This window comes from Rhynchophorus ferrugineus, unplaced genomic scaffold (genome assembly GCF_030347505.1).
Source record: "Rhynchophorus ferrugineus isolate W39M unplaced genomic scaffold, kcgeb_rfMv2 rfM9, whole genome shotgun sequence".
NCBI classification, from domain to species: Eukaryota; Metazoa; Arthropoda; class Insecta; order Coleoptera; family Curculionidae; genus Rhynchophorus; species Rhynchophorus ferrugineus.
This window is the reverse complement of record NW_027472588.1, coordinates 335,557-358,775: the sequence shown is the minus strand read 5'-3', so window position 1 is coordinate 358,775 and position 23,219 is coordinate 335,557. Positions and strand designations below refer to the sequence as shown.

The window sequence follows — 23,219 nt, the reverse complement described above, 5'->3', positions numbered from 1 at the left end:
TCGTAATTAGACGAAGAAGTGTTGGTAGCGTTGGATTACTAGTTGGTGTGATGTTTTAGTGCAACCCCATATTTGCACCCCATTTTGCAAGTACAAAAAGGAGCTACTAAACTGTATTTTCCAATTTTCCAAATGGACTAGACCATTGATGTATCTTCTTGACAGTCACTTGTAACTTTTGTACAGTCTGAGGCGAAACTTTGTCTTTTGCCATAATAACAAATTATCAATTGATTTAAATCAGGTTCAATCAAAGTATTTTCCGCCATAGTATACAACTTCTTGGATAGATATTCCAAACATTTCAAAACTGATGACCAAGGCTGTCTCATTACAGACACTTCTTCCCACCAAGCACTAAATTCAACTTCTCGATAGAGCAACACAAATGCTCATATCATAGAATGCATGCAATTGGAAATCGATTATCGCTAGTTTTTCAACCAGCATACACCTCCGAAGATTATTACCTACATGGCACTATCACAAGTAACTGTCGACCTGTCCATGAAGAATCTACCAATAGATAATTACAGCTCTAGCAATATCTGCACCCTATTCAATTAAGTTAAAACCAAAAAATATCTTGGACACCTTTTCATATTCTCCGACCAAAGGCTCCAAAAGCAATAACTACGTAGGATCAGCATTTACATCAGTGATATTAGGATACTTCCAACTTCCCTTCTCATCGAGCATATTGACGACTGAACTGTTCGCAATATATAAAGCCCTGATTTCAGTACAAAATGGGCAAGATAAACAAGTAATACTCGCCTCTGATTCAATGAGCTCCTTCAACCATCTCAAAATATTCACCCTTCTAAACTGGAAAGAAACAGTAAGACCATCAAATTTATGTGGCTCCCTTCACACTCTGGAATCATAGACAATGAAAGAGCTTGGCTACTTGGCTAGAAAAAGGGAGGATCACTTCCTCTTCTGGAGTAGAGACATGAAACACCACTCTACCATAATATTTAAGCATCTAGACCAGCTCAGATTGGAACTAATAGAAAACAACAAGCTTTGCGAGGTGAAAAAAAGTTTTATCAGGGCCTTAACACCACCAACATCAGCAGGCGCAATCAAAGCATATCTCGTGTCTTATAATTGGCCATTGCAAACTGACCCATGAATTTCTTATTAAGTGAAGAAGTCCACCTTTGTGCGGAATGTAGTCCTTCACTAACTATCAAACACATACTAACTGAGTGTCGAAGATATAAGTCGCAGAGACGAATATTGAACCTAAGCGAGACGATGGACCAGTGTCTTCAGCTAAAGAACCTAGATAAGCTGATGAACTTGATGCCATGTATTTAGTATTATTCCTTGCACTTTATACTTTTAATAACATCGTCTACTTTAACTGATGTGAATGTGGTATACATTGTATAGCTTCGAACAGACCCTATAGAGCCCAGGAGGCTGATGGGTCTATAATTAATAAATAAATAACACATATTTGTAGTTTCAGAATCATGGAGGTACTGCTGGACTCGGCAAGGCCGTACATACCCTATAACCGAACCAGCCACACGGTAGAACAATGCGAGTGTCCCCCCGAATACACGGGACTGTCCTGTCAGGACCCCAACGAGGGTTTTTACAGGTATTACCCTAAAGATACGGAAGAAACGCCGTCCCCTTGGATAGACCGACTTATAGGCGTTGCCAGACAATGCTACTGCAATGGGCGTTCGAATAAATGCGATCCGTCGACAGGACATTGCATCGTAAGATCTCTTACTCGACATCATCGATCATCACTTAACGTCGTTTATTGCAGGACTGCGCTGATAACACCACCGGCCCTTATTGCGAAGACTGTGCTTCAGGTCACTACAACCAGGGCGGCCAGTGCCTTCCGTGCCCATGTCCGTCAGAAAATAGCAACAACGCGGAAAGTTGTCATCTCCTTTTAAAAGGAGGATTCCGCTGCATCTGCAGGAAAGGGTACCGCGGAGAATCGTGCGACCTCTGCGACAACAAATACTACAGAGATCCGTCCCAGTACACGAAGTGCATCCCGTGCAACTGTCACAAGTACGGCAGCCTGTCGGATAGTTGCGATCAGTACGGCAGATGTCGCTGCCGACCAGGATTCCACGGAAACAAATGCAACGAATGCTCCAATCCGCGGGAGTACATCAAGAATGGGTACTGCACGCGTAAGTTCACCATTTGTTTAATCGGTATACTAACTTCGTACGACCTACAACTATCTCTAATCTATAATTTTTTCCGACAACTATAACCACTTGTTAAGGCACGTGTTCCTCTATTTCTATATAACCTATATAGACAAATAGCAAACCCTTATATGCATATGTAAATACTGCTGAGAGAGCCCCTTAAGTTTGACAATTGTTTGCCTTATCAAACCATTTCTGTAAAACTCTTGGGTATAAGGGTGGAATCTGTGAGAACCTTCACTTTACAAACGCTACACACTATATTTTATGACATTTATAATTCAAATCGAAATAAAGGAATCTGTAATATTTTTATGGACGGCCCTCTGGCGGCGTGGCAGTACACTGGTTACGGGTGTACCCATTTAAGTTCCCATTCTATATTTCAATATTTTGTGATCGTGTTACCAAACCACCATTTCATATTCAATCACGATATTCTAGCTTGTGAGGAATGCACCCAACTACTATTCCACGACATAGACGAGCTGAACAGAGCGATAGACGAAGCCGAGAGGTTATTCGATACCGGGGTGACCCCTCCGTGGAAACTTCTCCAGGAAACCAAGCGACGATACCAAAACCTATCCGGAGAGTTCCATAAGAAGAACGGCCAAGCGACCGACCTCCTAGACGACGATATCATCACGGAAATGGAAGAGCGGGTATCCTACATGAAACGCAAAGTTGAAGAATTAGGTGAGTATTGAAATCAGATATTAAAAATTAATCAACTCGTCTTGTTAACAGACAAAACTGCGGATAAAAGTGCCGCGGATATAAAGAGAAACGCCGAAAACGCCGATGAAGCGGGTAATCATTTGCAGATGTTGAGGAGGCGTTTGGACGACGCCATAAAAACTCTGAAGAATTTCGGAAATACGGACCTAGAAGACCAAGAAATCGCTAATGCATTAAATATCAAGCCCTATTTTCAAGATATCCTGCATCGATTACACCACATACAGGGGAAAAACCACAATGAAACATTAAACAGATGCAAGTATGCATTCGGTAACTATTCATCCAGGCCCGTCAACTTACCGTATGACAAACTGAACGCTCTCACCGAGAGGCTTATGGATATCATGAAGATATCACGGGAAATCGAGAAAAGATCAGATGACGCTCAAATGCAAACCGATCGAAACCGCAAAAGATATAACGCGGTCAAAGAACTAGTCGACGACTTAAATAATCAGCTGAGCATTCATAACGAGAATCTGGATCGTGTCGATGAGAATCTAAAGGACGTCGAGGACGCTTACGCCAAACTCCAGAAGATGTACGGCGCCATGCAAGATCTGGACTTCTCGGATCTGGACGGTGTGAAGAAAAGAATCGATCAGTTCGATATCGATAAGGACGAGTTGGAGGCGTTGCTGGATAAAGCCAACAAACATGCCGTGCAAGTCAAACAGACCATCGATGACTATGAAAGGTAAATCCGTTACGAATTACTTTGTCGCATTTTGACATATTTCGAATAGCCGCTTGAGAATACGAGACTTCTTCCACGCTTTAGGAATGGGCACTTTTATCGATATTTGTTTTATTAATTACATCTTACATTAAATATCCTTAGTTCAACCTTAATTTACAAATTAATGTATTAGTACTGTTCTGTTGTATTTGCATTAATACACAAGCAAGGCAAGTACGGAATTAATACATCAATAACAGGCCTCGATTATCTTCAAACACTGTCCCGAATCATCAACTCGTTGTTTTTTGGTCAAAAGTGAGCTCGCGCGGCACCCACTTTGCACAGAGCTTTCTCATACTCAAATATTCATAAAGTTGATATCTTTAGAGCGTCTGCTATTTCATTCAACTTTCATTTTGTGGATTTTTTAAATGTTTTCGTCGGTAACAACCTCTTTTGGGCGTCCACTGCGTTCACCGTCTTCGGTGCTCATTTCACCACGTCTAAACTTAGCATACCAATCTTTGATGGTTGATTTTCCTGGTGCAGTATCCGGAAAGTGGGCATCAAGCCAAGTTTTTGCTTCAACTCTATTTTTTCCCTTCAAAAAGCAGTATTTTATCAACACGCGAAATTCCTTTTTATTCATTTTTTCACAATAACCAAATGTATTTCCCAAGTTTCGCTTCAATCTTCTGATTTCCTGCTAGTTGTCCAGTAGCTGTATTGCTTCCACGTTGCTATCATAAACTTGATAAACTTGTTAAAAGTTAAGTTCACGTTTTAAGGCGAAATCTTGGATCACTTCGTGTATCCATTTGATTTCGAGGTGATCGTGCAGTTCTTCGTTGGTTACGTAGCGATAAGCGTTGGTAATTAATCGTAGAACTTTATTTTGGGTACGTGGGGTTGCTAGTTGGTTTGATGTCTTAGTTCATTCCCATATTTGCACCCCATAGGTCCAAATTGGATTTATGATTGACTAATAAACCAATCTCTTTGATTTTAAGTTAAGTTGAGCGTATCTTCCAACTAACTAGTACAGTTGCTTGAAGTTGAATCTAATCTGCTCTGCTTTTTGTCTAATATGACGTCTCCTGTTTAATTTACCATCGAAATATATTCCAAGGTATTTGAATGATTCTGCTTAAGGAATCAAGGATCCGTCAAGTGGTATAATTAGGTTTTTGTCATTTCGCCGCAACGAAGAATTAACATGAACAGATTTAGAGTGATTAAGCTATATTTTCCAGTCTCTAGTCCATTTGTAGATCTTGTTGACTGCTACATGTACTGTTTCTACAGCGTTAGACAGAGACACATCTTTTGCCATGATAACTGTGTCGTCGGCAAATGTTCCAAATTCTGTTTCTTTTGTTGTTGGGATACTGGCAGTATAGAGTAGTCTATATCTACTCTATACTGCCTATGGGTCGTCCCAAGACACTACCCTGTGGAACTCCAGCCGAAATAGGTTTAAGTGTTGAGAATTTTTATCGATATAAAACAGATGTTTAACAGATATTATAAGAAAAACGTTTTTTAAAACATCGATATATCGACAAACAAAAAATGTCGATACCTATTTCTAACGATATCGATATTTCCTCACTCACTCTACATTTCCACGCAAAATTCACTTGAAGTTCTTCATCCAAGTTCGATACTCTCCTTCGAAAACGCTAGATTTTCAATATCGATATTTTAATTTGCACCTAAAAATTCGATACTCCAATAATTCGTCTCCAATCATCGATATCTTTTGAGAAAAATATTAATAATAGTAATAATTATAAATACATACGGTACATCGGTCAAAATTTTCGATATTTTTTAATTTAAGCGTACCACTAATTAACATAATAAATATAATCCAGACCAAAAAGACTATTAAACTGCAAAATGGAAACTATTACATTACAATTATCTGATAAAGATATTGAACAGTTAACTATTTGTTTAAAGACAGTTCCTTAATAAAATGGTATTATATTTCAATATACCTATTACTCTTTTTGTTCTCTTTGTATAACTATACATATAACTCTGATTCTCCACTTTTATAGCGTCACATCCATGAACTGTCAAACCTGCAGATATCTATTCGCATTCCAATGAATTAATTCCATATCAGTGGCTTGCCTTGCCTTATAAAACGGTATGACAGCACTAAACCTTTATCCAATTGAACGTTCACTACTACAGTCAGGATCACTTATTCCTTCAAGTCCTGGTTAGTTTTTGATTTCGGAAAAATATTCTTTTTCTAGCCTTCTATTGACTTATTGCTCACATTTCTTGCATTGGAGTTGCTATTGTCTCCTTAAATTCCTTAAGCAATCATTGAATGATCTGTTTTTGATGAACCTTTCTGTATTCTCTATTTCCACTAAACGAAACTGTTCTACTTCTGTCACTACTCTAATTTTAAATTCTTCATATAGACTTTCCCGTAAGTCTTCATGTCCTTTTATTAATGCATCATCAATGGATATTACCAAATAAATATTACCTTTTGCGTAGAAGCAGTAGTCGTAATCTTCTTTTCCTACATATTAGGAATGGGCTAATTTATCGACATAAAACAGATAAAACAAAGTCCAAGGGAAACGTTGACTTTCACGTCTGGTTACAGGAAACTGAACGTCACGAAAGAAGAATCGAGGAAGATCGACGCCAGCACGGCCTTCCAGCAGATCGTGGACGTCATCGAAGAGGCGAGGAAACTGGCCGACGAAGGCAGGGCGATACTGCAAAGGGCGCTGGACATCATCTACCCCAAGGACCAGGACTCGTTGGGGAATAAAGCCAGCGTGGACCACGGCAGTTCGGATCGAATGAAGCACCGCATCGAGAACTTGAGTAATATCTCAAACAGTGAGTATATAGCGTCATAAGGGGATCGTGACTTATTCGTGACAAAGGAAACTATAGTCCGTTCAATAAAACAGTGAACTTACGTCATCTAACTTGATGACGTCAAAATGTCGCAGTGTTGCCGCATCAACTCTGAGTTTTAGTTCATTTTAACTTTGACAAACAACAAAATTCATATATTATCGACAGACTATTATTTTCGTCTGAAATAATTATATAAAATATGTCTATATTGAAAAAAAAAACACTCACTTTTTTAATACATTTCAGATATTTGACTTCTGATAGAGCTCACATCAATCTGATCTTGATTCCCACCCATTTCTTATGAAGACGGTTTTTTTTTTCGGTGAATCCGATGTTATATTTTTTGGGGCATTTCACTGACCGTGTGCATACTAATATTCAGCGCAACTGCAACATGCTAAAATTATATTTGAAATATCCAGCAACTTAATATGTAACAGTAACTAATATGTAACAGTTTACTGGTCCAGAGAGGTCCATTATCACGTTCCTACTCGAAGTAACCGACTAGAGACGTAATCTCTTCTGCCTGGCTTCGAGACTTTCAGTCAGAGTTATAATAAGCAGCGGTTTGAAATTTGTCGAAACAAGCAAAGCGTTAAAACAACGTTTCCCGATTTATAACCTGTAGTTGTTATAATATTTTGAAGAATTTTGCAGTCATTTGATAACCGAACGACTTTTCGACCAGATTCGGTTACATGTTCGAGCTTATCAGACAGCAGTGTATCTCTTTAACTGGAATTGTCTGGTATTGAAACGAATTTACAAACTCCAGTAGGCAATAGATACATCTTGATGACATGAGTTCATTGCTACTTTGGATAGACTATATTTATTTTTATTAAGAGTTGTTATGAAAGTTGTTTGATGTGCTATAGTTTTATCGCGGTTTTAACCGTTCATTTAGACGTGCTCTTCGATCGTATCTGCTTTTCGTGGTGACATGTCTAGTGAGAAATTTACAGGTTTCAACATGATAAAGAAACAAATAGGCGACATCAGATACAATTTGATACAAAGCGGAAAGACCAACAACGAGCTGAACAAGGCCCTGCTGGACGTCGAGCGACGACTATCCGACGGGCGTTACACCGACGACTTGAACGAGGTGATCAGAAACGCCACCCAAATATCCGAGGACATGGGACGGGTCGATGAGGCGGTGGCGAAGCTAAAGCAACGAGGACAAAACGAACTCTTCGAGAATATCAAGACGTTTAGGAACCTCACGTCCCCCGAGGAGTGCGACAAGGTGCGGGAGGAGATGGACAAGACCAGGGTGAACCTCGACAAGCTGAAGAGATTACTGGATCGCGACGACGGGGAACGTCCCGAGGACGGGGACCCTCGCTCCCCGGGATTCGTCGATGTCGGCAGCCAGATCAAGCGTCTCCAGGACGCGATCGTTTACGCGAAGCAAGTGGCTGAGACGGTTGGTGACGTGATCCATCAAATAGGATACAGTAAACATCGTTTATTTTTAGGTGGACATTCCTGTATCGTTGGAGAACTGTACTCTATCCTACACCATACCGTACGCGGAAGCCTTCCGGAGCTTGGCGGTGACCTTCAACTGCGAGAACTGCAAGCTGTTCCAGTGGAATTCGCCCGACGGAGTGATGGAGTTGACGGTGAATAAAGGCATCGTCGAACTGTCCACCAACGATCAGCGACTGGCGCTCAAGAGCGTCTTCAACACCACCCTCGAGAACACCGTCATGGTGCTCCGGACCGGAGAACTCATTCAGATCAAGCTGGAGGACGAACAGACATGGAACAAGATGAAGATCGGCGACAAGTTCTCCATTATATATCCGCACAATCGGATCCAACTGGGAGGTGGTACGGATTCGTCCAATTCGTCCTACGTGTACAAGTTGTACGTCAATGACAGGAATATTGGCGTCTGGGCAGCGAAATCCTTACATGGAAGTTGCCAAGGACAATCCAGGTAACTATGCATATTTCTTTCAGCTATATCAGTGATTGAAACAAACAAAAACTGGAATGACTTTCTAAATAATTGGGCTAATACCGACTCTAACTTCGTGATTCGAAAGAAAGTTAATTGAAGGTAATAAAATGGAAAAACTTTCCTATTAAATTTCTTAATGCTAAATTAAAATTCTATATGCTAAATAGCTTTAAAAGTAATATTTTTTAAGTTATGTGACGCACACTAGTTTTTTGAAAATGTATTTTTCAACGCACAACCTAAACACTAAAAAATTTATAAATTATTATACAACCATTCGATTAAACGTAAAATTCTCCATAATCCCTGTAAGTTTCATTAACCTGTTATTATATAAACAGAAATAACAGGAATTCACGACTATATGTTTGAAAAAAGTGCCACCAAAATCTTTTACTTAATTTTTACCAAAAATGTTACTTCTCGGATAATGATAAAACCCTCAAAATATATGTATTCTGATGTGAAAAAAATGAAAATCCATCTTAAATTGCTCTAGAGTTTATAATTTTTAAGATATTTGACAAAAACCTCGAATTTTTTGAAAATACACATTTCATTGAATAACTTAAAAACTGAAGGTTTTATAAGAATTATCTTATGCTATCATTCTATTAGGGGATCGGGACTATTTTAACCGAAATGAAAGCAGAATCCTTGAAAATGATAAAAATTCGTTCCCATGACTAATATATATGGAAAAAGTGCCAAAAATTGTATCAAATAACAATAAAAATATCAAAATATACTTATTTTGGGATGAACTAAACGAAAATACACGTTAAATTGCCTTAAAATTGATAATTCCTAAGATAATATGAGATTTTTTTGATGTTTTATCCTAACTGAATCATTGTCTCAGTCATTCTTTCACCAAGTATCATTAGAAAAGACGAAATTACATTTTTTGACCAACTTTTTTGGATTTTGTTATTTTTTTTGTACATGTGTTTCTAAAATGTGTTACTGTTCAAACAAAATAAGATTCAGCACTAATTTTCAATCACCAACAATCTAATCCACATTCTTACAGGGTGTTTACACGGGATACCGAAACAAACAAAGCCTTCTTCTACGGTAATGGGTACAAGATGGTAGGTATCACCGATACCATGAGGCCCAACGAGTTCAGCTTGAGGTTCGACTTCGCCACCTTCGACGAGGACAGCATCATATATTTAGCGCAAGACACAGAGGTAATTTGATCTCTATCATCATGGACTTTTTTTTAATTTATGTGGTACATTGTTACAAGTCGTTGCCGACTAGCTAGTAATTTGTGTTTACAATAACTTAAATCTAGATATATATCTAGGAAAACCCACCGGACCTATCTTAGTCTCTGCTGTTTTTCTATTAAATGAGTCTTTGTACTGTTCTGGGTTCCGGAAACTCCAGTTCTTTTTTTCTTCAGTTTTCTTTTTTACATGTTCTTTCCAGCGAAGTTTTGCATTAGCTTTTATTCCAAGATAATTAGCGTTGTTGTTGTTGTTGTGACGGTGAGATAGGTATATAGGCTTTTATATCATTTGGTGAATTTTCAGGTTTTAGAACCATGATAATTTCAGCCATTTTCCAAACGCCTGGAACATGTTTTAGTCGAAATGCTGAATTGATCAAGTTGGCGAGTTTTATAATTACCTTTCTTGGTACTTTTAGCAGCAATTGCTCTGTTACTAAGTCATTACCTAACGATTTCTTTGGATTAATGTTAACTTTGATCATTTTGGATACTTCTTTCAGCGTAACTAATTGGTATAGGAAAAATAATGCTCAATATCAGTTTCGTTTGGCCTCAAGGTTTTCTAGATGGTCAGCGAATGCTTCCGTTTTTTGTTGTTTACCCAATGTCCCCGTACGTTTCTCATGGATGGACAGTAGACATGATCGTTTTAGTTGTTTGGCGGCTTTCCAAAGCGAATAATCTGTTCTCAAATCCTCAACCCTTACAGGTGCCATGCTCCTTCATCGCCATCACCATCGTAGATGGATACATAAGACTGGACGTCCGTCACAGCAACAACCAGAGCGCCAGCCTTCAAACCAAGAAGAAATACAACGATGGGAAGGAGCACTACGTCGAGCTGGCCATGCAATATAAGGACAGGAAGACGCAGCACTACAACATCAGGGTGGACATGGAGAATGCGAACGAGACGAACCTGCTTCAGTCCAAGGACGTTTTCCGTTTGAGGAAGTCGCAACACTTCCTGGGAGGCGTGTCGCCCAATATCAGCACGTCGTGCCTTGATATCACCACCACGTCGTTCCTGGGTATACTTAGCAAGGATAATAGTCTTGGCGACGAGCTGATTTCCACGGGAATCGTACCTTTATCCTTGAAAAAACAGGTAAAATATGTAATATATAGATTCTTCTTTTTAAACAGTTCCTCGTCTTTGAAAGTAACTTTTCAGAACTTTATACTCGCATGGTGAAGTATCTGAACTATTAGGTGCTTGCAGGTATTTTGATCGAAGATATCTATTGGTGAAAATACGAAATATTAGCAACAATGGTAAAGGAGAAGAAGAAAGGGTTGTTCCATCAAAATAATTTACGGGTGCCCACGTGTATAGTCATCACGGCAACAATCCATGAATTGGGCCAAAAATGACTACCCCTTCCAGCATATTCGGCAGATTTAGTCTCTCACGACTATTTCTTGCTTCCAAGCCTGAATAAACGGCTGAGATTTGGATGTCACTCAAAATAAATGCGCATTTCTGATGGCTTTGGGTCTTTTCTCGTCGAAAAAAAATTATTTCATTCAAAAATCACTAACTTATATATATATAATATGTTTATCAGGCTCTTTTTTAATGTTTTAATTGCTCTTTCAGCTGGAATTGGATAAAGTATGGTTCGATGGCAACGGCACGGTGAACCTGAACTTTCCCATCAAATCCTTCAAGGGAAGCCCCAAGTTGAATAACATCTCGTTCGTGGTGAGACCTCGAAACGGAAACGCGGCCCTGGTCCACGTCCAGAACCTCAGCGTCATCGCGCTCAGGGACAAATTCGTGGAGATCCGCCTGCTGGACGAGGGCCCGTACACCATCAACAAAACGGTCAACATCGACATGTACAACTGGGTGTCCGTGACATTCAAGAAGGACAAACTGGTCGCCCGTCTCAACGCCGAAGAGGAGCAGATCATCCAGCGGAGCAGGACCGAGAGCCTGCCCAAGCAGAACCAGGTCCGGGTGACCTTGGGCAGCGCGCCAGGCTACAATTCATTGTACGGAGGCATCACGGACTTGGTCGTCAACGACAAGTAAGATATAAATTTTACTCTAAACAGTCAACTAGTCGATAGTCAAAGAAGTAGTCGAGAGAAAATAGTAGTTACTATTTGGTGTTACGATTCACTTATGCTGTGGGACGGAACTAAAAACACCATTTATTACTTAGGAACAAAAGATAAACCTTATTTACATCGCCGATCTTTTCCACCATTTCTGTCTCGAGACTACAACGCATTCTACTTATTGTTCTTCTTTTCTACATACTAGGAATTGGCTCTTGTGTCGATATGAATCATATAATATATTTAACACCTCATCTTATTTGAAATGTATCTAATAACTAACCTAATTAACCTTAAAATATCTGATATATCTATATTTTTTCAGCATCCCTAGTATGAACTAGTCACAGCTAAAACTAGTCGACCATAAGTAGTCGAGTGCAAGAGTGGATAATACAAAGTCGTCAATTACTAATCAGTCGATAGTTGTTTTCTATATTTTTTGGATATATCGATATTTTTTCGGCATCCCTAGTAGGAACTACTTACGACTAAAATTAGTCGACTGAAAGTAGTCGAATGCAAGAGTGGATACTACAAAGTAGTCAATTACTAATCAGTCGATAGTCGTTTTACATATTTTTCGATATATCTATATTTTTCAGCATCCCTAATAGGAACTACTTACGACTAAAATTAGTCGACTGAAAGTAGTCGAATGCAAGAGTGGATACTACAATGTAGTCAATTACTAATCAGTCGATAGTCGTTTTCTATATTTTTCGATATATCGATATTTTTCAGCATCCCTAGTAGGAACTACTTACGACTAAAATTAATCGACTGAAAGTAGTCGAATGCAAGAGTGGATACTACAAAGTAGTCAATTACTAATCAGTCTATAGTTGTTTTCTATATTTTTCGATATATCTATATTTTTCAGCATCCCTAGTAGGAACTACTTACGGCTAAAATTAGTCGACTGAAAGTAGTCGAATGCAAGAGTGGATACTACAAAGTAGTCAATTACTAATCAGTCGATAGTCGTTTTCTATATTTTTCGATATATCTATATTTTTCAGCATCCCTAGTAGGAACTACTTGTGACTAAAATTAGTCGACTGAAAGTAGTCGAATGCAAGAGTGGATACTACAAAGTAGTCAATTACTAATCAGTCGATAGTCGTTTTCTATATTTTTCGATATATCTATATTTTTCAGCATCCCTAGTAGGAACTACTTACGACTAAAATTAGTCGACTGAAAGTAGTCGAATGCAAGAGTGCATACTACAAAGTAGTCAATTACTAATCAGTCGATAGTCGTTTTCTATATTTTTCGATATATCGATATTTTTCAGCATCCCTAGTAGGAACTACTTACGACTAAAATTAGTCGATTGAAAGTAGTCGAATGCAAGAGTGCATACTACAAAGTAGTCAATTACTAATCAGTCGATAGTTGTTTTCTATATTTTTCGATATATCTATATTTTTCAGCATCCCTAGTAGGAACTACTTACCGCTAAAATTAGTCGACTGAAAGTAGTCGAATGCAAGAGTGGATACTACAAAGTAGCCAATTACTAATCAGTCGATAGTCGTTTTCTATATTTTTCGATATATCTATATTTTTCAGCATCCCTAGTAGGAACTACTTACGACTAAAATTAGTCGACTGAAAGTAGTCGAATGCAAGAGTGGATACTACAATGTAGTCAATTACTAATCAGTCGATAGTTGTTTTCTATATTTTTCGATATATCTATATTTTTCAGCATCCCTAGTAGGAACTACTTACCGCTAAAATTAGTCGACTGAAAGTAGTCGAATGCAAGAGTGGATACTACAAAGTAGCCAATTACTAATCAGTCGATAGTCGTTTTCTATATTTTTCGATATATCTATATTTTTCAGCATCCCTAGTAGGAACTACTTACGACTAAAATTAGTCGACTGAAAGTAGTCGAATGCAAAAGTAGTCGAATGCAAGAGTGGATACTACAAAGTAGCCAATTACTAATCAGTCGATAGTCGTTTTCTATATTTTTCGATATATCTATATTTTTCAGCATCCCTAGTAGGAACTACTTACGACTAAAACTAGTCGACCAAAAGTAGTCGAATGCAAGAGTGGATACTACAAAGTAGTCAATTACTAATCAGTCGATAGTTGTTTTCTATATTTTTCGATATATCTATATTTTTCAGCATCCCTAGTAGGAACTACTTACCGCTAAAATTAGTCGACTGAAAGTAGTCGAATGCAAGAGTGGATACTACAAAGTAGCCAATTACTAATCAGTCGATAGTCGTTTTCTATATTTTTCGATATATCTATATTTTTCAGCATCCCTAGTAGGAACTACTTACGACTAAAACTAGTCGACCAAAAGTAGTCGAATGCAAGAGTGGATACTACAAAGTAGTCAATTACTAATCAGTCGATAGTTGTTTTCTATATTTTTCGATATATCTATATTTTTCAGCATCCCTAGTAGGAACTACTTACGACTAAAACTAGTCGACCAAAAGTAGTCGAATGCAAGAGTGGATACTACAAAGTAGTCAATTACTAATCAGTCGATAGTTGTTTTCTATATTTTTCGATATATCTATATTTTTCAGCATCCCTAGTAGGAACTACTTACGACTAAAACTAGTCGACCAAAAGTAGTCGAATGCAAGAGTGGATACTACAAAGTAGTCAATTACTAATCAGTCGATAGTTGTTTTCTATATTTTTCGATATATCGATATTTTTTCGGCATCCCTAGTAGGAACTACTTACGACTAAAATTAGTCGACTGAAAGTAGTCGAATGCAAGAGTGGATACTACAAAGTAGTCAATTACTAATCAGTCGATAGTTGTTTTCTATATTTTTCGATATATCTATATTTTTCAGCATCCCTAGTAGGAACTACTTACCGCTAAAATTAGTCGACTGAAAGTAGTCGAATGCAAGAGTGGATACTACAAAGTAGCCAATTACTAATCAGTCGATAGTCGTTTTCTATATTTTTCGATATATCTATATTTTTCAGCATCCCTAGTAGGAACTACTTACGACTAAAACTAGTCGACCAAAAGTAGTCGAATGCAAGAGTGGATACTACAAAGTAGTCAATTACTAATCAGTCGATAGTCGTTTTACATATTTTTCGATATATCTATATTTTTCAGCATCCCTAATAGGAACTACTTACGACTAAAATTAGTCGACTGAAAGTAGTCGAATGCTCGTTTTACATATTTTTCGATATATCTATATTTTTCAGCATCCCTAATAGGAACTACTTACGACTAAAATTAGTCGACTGAAAGTAGTCGAATGCAAGAGTGGATACTACAAAGTAGTCAATTACTAATCAGTCGATAGTTGTTTTCTATATTTTTCGATATATCTATATTTTTCAGCATCCCTAGTAGGAACTACTTACGACTAAAACTAGTCGACCAAAAGTAGTCGAATGCAAGAGTGGATACTACAAAGTAGTCAATTACTAATCAGTCGATAGTCGTTTTACATATTTTTCGATATATCTATATTTTTCAGCATCCCTAATAGGAACTACTTACGACTAAAATTAGTCGACTGAAAGTAGTCGAATGCAAGAGTGGATACTACAAAGTAGTCAATTACTAATCAGTCGATAGTCGTTTTACATATTTTTCGATATATCTATATTTTTCAGCATCCCTAATAGGAACTACTTACGACTAAAATTAGTCGACTGAAAGTAGTCGAATGCAAGAGTGGATACTACAAAGTAGTCAATTACTAATCAGTCGATAGTTGTTTTCTATATTTTTCGATATATCTATATTTTTCAGCATCCCTAGTAGGAACTACTTACCGCTAAAATTAGTCGACTGAAAGTAGTCGACTGAAAGTAGTCGAATGCAAGAGTGGATACTACAAAGTAGCCAATTACTAATCAGTCGATAGTCGTTTTCTATATTTTTCGATATATCTATATTTTTCAGCATCCCTAGTAGGAACTACTTACGACTAAAACTAGTCGACCAAAAGTAGTCGAATGCAAGAGTGGATACTACAAAGTAGTCAATTACTAATCAGTCGATAGTCGTTTTACATATTTTTCGATATATCTATATTTTTCAGCATCCCTAGTAGGAACTACTTACGACTAAAATTAGTCGACTGAAAATAATCGAATCTAAGAGTCGATAGTATAGAGTAGAAAATTACTAAACAGTCGATAGACGTTTTATATATTTTTCGATATATCGATATTTTTCAGCATCCCTAATAGGAACTACTTACGACTAAAATTAGTCGACTGAAAGTAGTCGAATGCAAGAGTGCATACTACAAAGTAGTCAATTACTAATCAGTCGATAGTCGTTTTACATATTTTTCGATATATCTATATTTTTCAGCATCCCTAATAGGAACTACTTACGACTAAAATTAGTCGACTGAAAGTAGTCGAATGCAAGAGTGGATACTACAAAGTAGTCAATTACTAATCAGTCGATAGTCGTTTTACATATTTTTCGATATATCTATATTTTTCAGCATCCCTAATAGGAACTACTTACGACTAAAATTAGTCGACTGAAAGTAGTCGAATGCAAGAGTGCATACTACAAAGTAGTCAATTACTAATCAGTCGATAGTCGTTTTACATATTTTTCGATATATCTATATTTTTCAGCATCCCTAATAGGAACTACTTACGACTAAAATTAGTCGACTGAAAGTAGTCGAATGCAAGAGTGCATACTACAAAGTAGTCAATTACTAATCAGTCGATAGTCGTTTTACATATTTTTCGATATATCTATATTTTTCAGCATCCCTAATAGGAACTACTTACGACTAAAATTAGTCGACTGAAAGTAGTCGAATGCAAGAGTGCATACTACAAAGTAGTCAATTACTAATCAGTCGATAGTCGTTTTACATATTTTTCGATATATCTATATTTTTCAGCATCCCTAATAGGAACTACTTACGACTAAAATTAGTCGACTGAAAGTAGTCGAATGCAAGAGTGCATACTACAAAGTAGTCAATTACTAATCAGTCGATAGTCGTTTTACATATTTTTCGATATATCTATATTTTTCAGCATCCCTAATAGGAACTACTTACGACTAAAATTAGTCGACTGAAAGTAGTCGAATGCAAGAGTGCATACTACAAAGTAGTCAATTACTAATCAGTCGATAGTCGTTTTACATATTTTTCGATATATCTATATTTTTCAGCATCCCTAATAGGAACTACTTACGACTAAAATTAGTCGACTGAAAGTAGTCGAATGCAAGAGTGCATACTACAAAGTAGTCAATTACTAATCAGTCGATAGTCGTTTTACATATTTTTCGATATATCTATATTTTTCAGCATCCCTAATAGGAACTACTTACGACTAAAATTAGTCGACTGAAAGTAGTCGAATGCAAGAGTGGATACTACAAAGTAGTCAATTACTAATCAGTCGATAGTCGTTTTACATATTTTTCGATATATCTATATTTTTCAGCATCCCTAATAGGAACTACTTACGACTAAAATTAGTCGACTGAAAGTAGTCGAATGCAAGAGTGCATACTACAAAGTAGTCAATTACTAATCAGTCGATAGTCGTTTTACATATTTTTCGATATATCTATATTTTTCAGCATCCCTAATAGGAACTACTTACGACTAAAATTAGTCGACTGAAAGTAGTCGAATGCAAGAGTGCATACTACAAAGTAGTCAATTACTAATCAGTCGATAGTCGTTTTACATATTTTTCGATATATCTATATTTTTCAGCATCCCTAATAGGAACTACTTACGACTAAAATTAGTCGACTGAAAGTAGTCGAATGCAAGAGTGCATACTACAAAGTAGTCAATTACTAATCAGTCGATAGTCGTTTTACATATTTTTCGATATATCTATATTTTTCAGCATCCCTAATAGGAACTACTTACGACTAAAATTAGTCGACTGAAAGTAGTCGAATGCAAGAGTGCATACTACAAAGTAGTCAATTACTAATCAGTCGATAGTCGTTTTACATATTTTTCGATATATCTATATTTTTCAGCATCCCTAATAGGAACTACTTACGACTAAAATTAGTCGACTGAAAGTAGTCGAATGCAAGAGTGGATACTACAAAGTAGTCAATTACTAATCAGTCGATAGTCGTTTTACATATTTTTCGATATATCTATATTTTTCAGCATCCCTAATAGGAACTACTTACGACTAAAATTAGTCGACTGAAAGTAGTCGAATGCAAGAGTGGATACTACAAAGTAGTCAATTACTAATCAGTCGATAGTTGTTTTCTATATTTTTCGATATATCTATATTTTTCAGCATCCCTAGTAGGAACTACTTACCGCTAAAATTAGTCGACTGAAAGTAGTCGACTGAAAGTAGTCGAATGCAAGAGTGGATACTACAAAGTAGCCAATTACTAATCAGTCGATAGTCGTTTTCTATATTTTTCGATATATCTATATTTTTCAGCATCCCTAGTAGGAACTACTTACGACTAAAACTAGTCGACCAAAAGTAGTCGAATGCAAGAGTGGATACTACAAAGTAGCCAATTACTAATCAGTCGATAGTCGTTTTCTATATTTTTCGATATATCTATATTTTTCAGCATCCCTAGTAGGAACTACTTACGACTAAAATTAGTCGACTGAAAGTAGTCGAATGCAAGAGTGGATACTACAAAGTAGTCAATTACTAATCAGTCGATAGTCGTTTTCCATATTTTTCGATATATCTATATTTTTCAGCATCCCTAATAGGAACTACTTACGACTAAAATTAGTCGACTGAAAGTAGTCGAATGCAAGAGTGCATACTACAAAGTAGTCAATTACTAATCAGTCGATAGTCGTTTTACATATTTTTCGATATATCTATATTTTTCAGCATCCCTAATAGGAACTACTTACGACTAAAATTAGTCGACTGAAAGTAGTCGAATGCAAGAGTGGATACTACAAAGTAGTCAATTACTAATCAGTCGATAGTTGTTTTCTATATTTTTCGATATATCTATATTTTTTCGGCATCCCTAGTAGGAACTACTTACGACTAAAATTAGTCGACTGAAAGTAGTCGAATGCAAGAGTGGATACTACAAAGTAGTCAATTACTAATCAGTCGATAGACGTTTTATATATTTTTCGATATATCGATATTTTTTCGGCCTCCCTAGTATGAACTCGTCACGACTAAAACTAGTCGACCAAAAGTAGTCGACTGAAAGTAGTCGAATGCAATAGTCGTTAGTACAAAATAGTAAATTACTAAGCAGTCAATAGTCGTTTTCAGTCGATAGTTCCCAAACCCTAATTTACCGTTATCTCGTTACAGCAAGATAATGTTCAGTTCCGAGACCGTGGAATCCTTCCTCAAGGCGAAGATAGGCAGAGAAGAGCCGTTAAAAATCCCGACGGTCACGCTAAAAGACCTCGCAGTGTCCGTTCTGGCCACCAACACGATGCAGAACACCGAAAGGTGCTCGCCCATAGCTGCGTATCCTACAGAACCGTCAGCTGTCAGCTTCGGTGACCAATCTGACGAAAGCTATATCCAGATGGAGAATATTTTCAATGATCATCAGTTCACAGTAGAATTCGAATTGAGGACCTTCGAACCGAACGGGATGATATTTATTTCAGCGGTAAGCATACAGGAGATAATATGAATACCATGCAATATAACAACCAATGCACGTTATAGATGACTGCCAAATACAGTGTTTTTAAATTTATTTATTACATTATAACTAGTCGTTGCCGACTAACCTACAATTTACCTTTACAATAACTTAAATCTATTTATATACTTAGGAGGACCCATCGGCCCTAACTTAGTCTTTGGTGTAATAATATTTATATATTAACATTGCTGTTTTTCTATTAAATGCACCTTACAACATTACACTATACAAGAGTAAATTGTTTGACTATTTTCAGTCTGTGTTCTGTTCTGGCGTTATCCACAAAAGTCCTGAAAGAGCTAATAACTAAGGAACAAAATCAAAGAATGGAAAACTATTTAGAAGACTTAACGCCAACTGATGCAACGGAATATTCTTTCTGGAAAGTAACAAAAAAGATTTAAAAAATCTCAACAACATAATCCTTCCATTAAAATTGACAACAATACCTGGACTAGGAATGATAAAGATAAAGCGGAAGTTTTCTATAAACAATTAAAAACAGTATTTAATCTGTACCCGTCGGAATATCCGCAACAGAAGAAAATAACATAGATGAATTTCTTAACACTCCGTTTCAAATGGATCTGCCACATGGGAAATTTACTGTTAAGGAAGTAAAACAAACAATACATAAAGAAATCAAATCTAAAAAAGCTCCTGGTTTTGACCTAATAACTGGAAGAGTGTTAAAAGAACTGTCAGGAAAGTGCAGGAAAGAGCTGTCACGCTAAGACTTAATTACTTTCCTAGCACTTGGAAAGTGGCTCAAATCATTATGATTCTTAAACCTGCGAAAATATTAGACCTGCCTAGGCCTGTTACCTGTGATCCCTAAACTATTCGAGAAAATATACATTAAGAGACTCAAAATAATCGCAGAGGAGAGAAATATTATTCCAGACCATCAATTTGACTTCCGTTAACAAACACATAGATTAGTCAACCAAATTAACAAAAACTTAAACGATAAAAAATATTGCTCCGCTACATTTCTCGATATTTCTCAGGCCTTCGACACTCTGGACTGCATGTTAAATTGAAAAGGCTTTTGCGCCATACGAACTTTCAACTGCTGAAATCGTAACTCACAGACTATTTTGTTGTTAAACAGGGTGACGAATACGCTGACCTACACCCAATATATTCGGGTGTTCCGCAGGATAGTGTTCTTGGCCCATTGTTATATCTATTGTATACAGCTGACCTACCGAATCAAGAAACACTACTGTTGCAACATATGCTGACGATACAGCGGTTTTATCATCACACGAGAATCCAATATCAGCCACAAGAAACCTCCAACTTCATCTTAACAAAGTCGTATTGTGGTTGAAAACGTGGCGTAACAAACCAAATGAGACAAAATCTACGCATGTGACATTCATCCTTTGTAAAGGAACATGTCCTTCAGTAAAATTAATTAACCATGAACTTCTGCAAGCAGACAACATCCCCTGATATTTCACAGGGGATGTATTTCGATCGACGTTTGACATGGAAACATATAGTGACAAAACGCAAACAGCTTGGGGTTAAACTAAACCAAATGTACTGCCTGATAGGGCCTAAATCTAAATTATCGTTGTATAACAAGGTTTTACTGTATAAGTCAATACTTGGGCCCATTTGGACCTATGGTATTGAACTGTGGAGTACAAGTAGCAAGTTTAATATAGCTATCCTCCAGAGGTTCTAGAATAAAATGTTGCGAGTCATAGTCGATGGCCCATATTACATCTCCAACAAACTGATTCAGCGCGATATCCCCACAGAATCCATAACGAGTGTGATTCGGAGTGTAAGTAATCTGAAAAACTATTAGTGCATCCCAATTCACTCGCCAAACAGCTAAACGTTCACACGTTCACGACAGTGCAGTGCATAGATTCAAACGCAAACTACCATACGAACTGATTAAGACACATAGAGTGAAATTTAATAATCTCTAGAATAAGTTAGAATAGCATCTAGAATAAGATTTATATTATAAGTTGTACAGCAGATCATTTACTGAAGTGATCTTCTACATGTCAGGATGGTTATATTATATAACTGAAATCACATAATAATACTTATTGCCCACGGGCAGATTGTTGACGTTCTAGGAGATTAATTTAAAAAAAGTAATTCAAATACTGTTCAACCCTAGGTAAAGAACACTCCCTTAGCACTCCTGTTGTTATTTCCTTTGAATACAAGTAGATTCTTTGAGTCTTAAAATCCTATATATATATATATATATATATATATATATATATATATATATATATATATATATATATATATATACCAACAAATTAACCTAGATAAATTTCAGGGTGATACCATGCCTCCGGAATACTACCTGCTGGAGATCAGAGACGGTCTGATAACGTTGACGACGAAGAGCAAGAAGAGACCCCCCCGTCGCTGGCCCTTGACCTTCACTAAGAAGATGAACGACGGCCAGTGGCACAAGATCAAAGTGCTGAAGAAAAACGACAGAACGCTGCAAATATTTGACGGTGGAATGAAGAGACGGGCGAAGATTTCCAAGACCTACACCGGGAACGCTTTGTACTTTGGCGGTTTCCCCAACGGTTACATCAGTTATCCGGAGCTGGTAAGTTAAAATGAAAAAGTTTCGGTGGAGATGAGCGCGTGACGTGTACGGTTTGCAGCTGGATAAGGTCACGCCGTTCAGAGGCTGCATCAAGAATCTGCTGGTGAACGACAAGATAAAACTACCGATAAAACGCAAGGAGGTGCAGTACAACAACGTCAGGCAGTGTTACTCTCGAATTGAGGAAGGAGCTTATTTCGGAGGCGACGCGCACGCCATCTACCGTATGTTTTCTAGTATAGATTATTATAGATATAGATATATTTTATCATAAAGTAGCGAATATTTAAAAACGTATATTTAAAAGAAGTTGCGATATTTTTTTCCTATAGTAAGCTCCGAGGCAATACTACTCATGGTTCAGCGATGACGCTGAAAACACGACATTTGATTGGTTAGTTTAAATTGGTTATATAGAAACCGCTAGAGAAAATATTTTGTTTTGATTAGTCATCAAATTGGTATTGGTAGTCAGATGGAAACCAAATTTAATTTTTAAAATTAATTTAAATAAACTCCTATATTTGTATATATTTATATCCTATACAAATATAAATGTAAATAATATAAGTATATAACATATGTAAATAAAAATGAGGACACAAATATAATAAAAATAAAGAAATATAAATAAATAAGTGCAAATGAAAAAAAAGAGCTCATGCAGCAGGCAATATAATCAAAATATTCCTCTATAACGTCATTTCCCTTTTTCATTTGTCTTTATTGTTATCAATTTTATAATAGATAATATATTCTATTAGAGTTCTAATACATTGCCGGAAAGTCTCGAGTGTTTTTTTGCTCATAATTGACTTTATTCATGAACGTAACCTCCACCAAGAGCCACACAATCATTCCAGCGCTGCTCTAATATTCCAGTACCACTTTTGTAGAACGATTTATCTTTTGCCTCAAAATAAGCCTGACACCTGTTGCTGTTTTGATTTCGGAGTGTCCATCCATTTTTTATCCATTGTCAGAAATCGACGCAAAAAGACCGGTTTGTTACGTTTAAACATGGTCAAACACTGTTCAGAATCATCAACACATTCTTGTTTTTGGTCAACAGTGAAGAAACGCGGCACCCACTTTGAACAGACACGTTTTTTTTTTGATATTTTTAAGATGTTAACTAACT

The 23,219-nt window shown here is 36.9% G+C and overlaps 1 protein-coding gene across 2 annotated transcripts in view; it reads left to right on the top strand.

Annotated features, from left to right (window-relative positions):
• Window positions 1-23,219, top strand: part of wb (wing blister) — a 173,667-nt gene that overhangs the window by 146,737 nt on the left and 3,711 nt on the right. For both annotated transcript variants that reach the window (XM_076413869.1, XM_076413868.1), the window contains exons 20-32: window positions 1,475-1,739; window positions 1,793-2,174; window positions 2,643-2,897; window positions 2,949-3,639; window positions 6,260-6,501; window positions 7,497-7,963; window positions 8,016-8,482; window positions 9,540-9,702; window positions 10,459-10,857; window positions 11,350-11,783; window positions 19,125-19,434; window positions 21,794-22,078; window positions 22,137-22,302. In XM_076413869.1, the coding sequence (XP_076269984.1) occupies window positions 1,475-1,739; window positions 1,793-2,174; window positions 2,643-2,897; window positions 2,949-3,639; window positions 6,260-6,501; window positions 7,497-7,963; window positions 8,016-8,482; window positions 9,540-9,702; window positions 10,459-10,857; window positions 11,350-11,783; window positions 19,125-19,434; window positions 21,794-22,078; window positions 22,137-22,302 (4,526 nt within the window). The remainder of the gene's footprint in view (window positions 1-1,474; window positions 1,740-1,792; window positions 2,175-2,642; window positions 2,898-2,948; window positions 3,640-6,259; window positions 6,502-7,496; window positions 7,964-8,015; window positions 8,483-9,539; window positions 9,703-10,458; window positions 10,858-11,349; window positions 11,784-19,124; window positions 19,435-21,793; window positions 22,079-22,136; window positions 22,303-23,219) is intronic.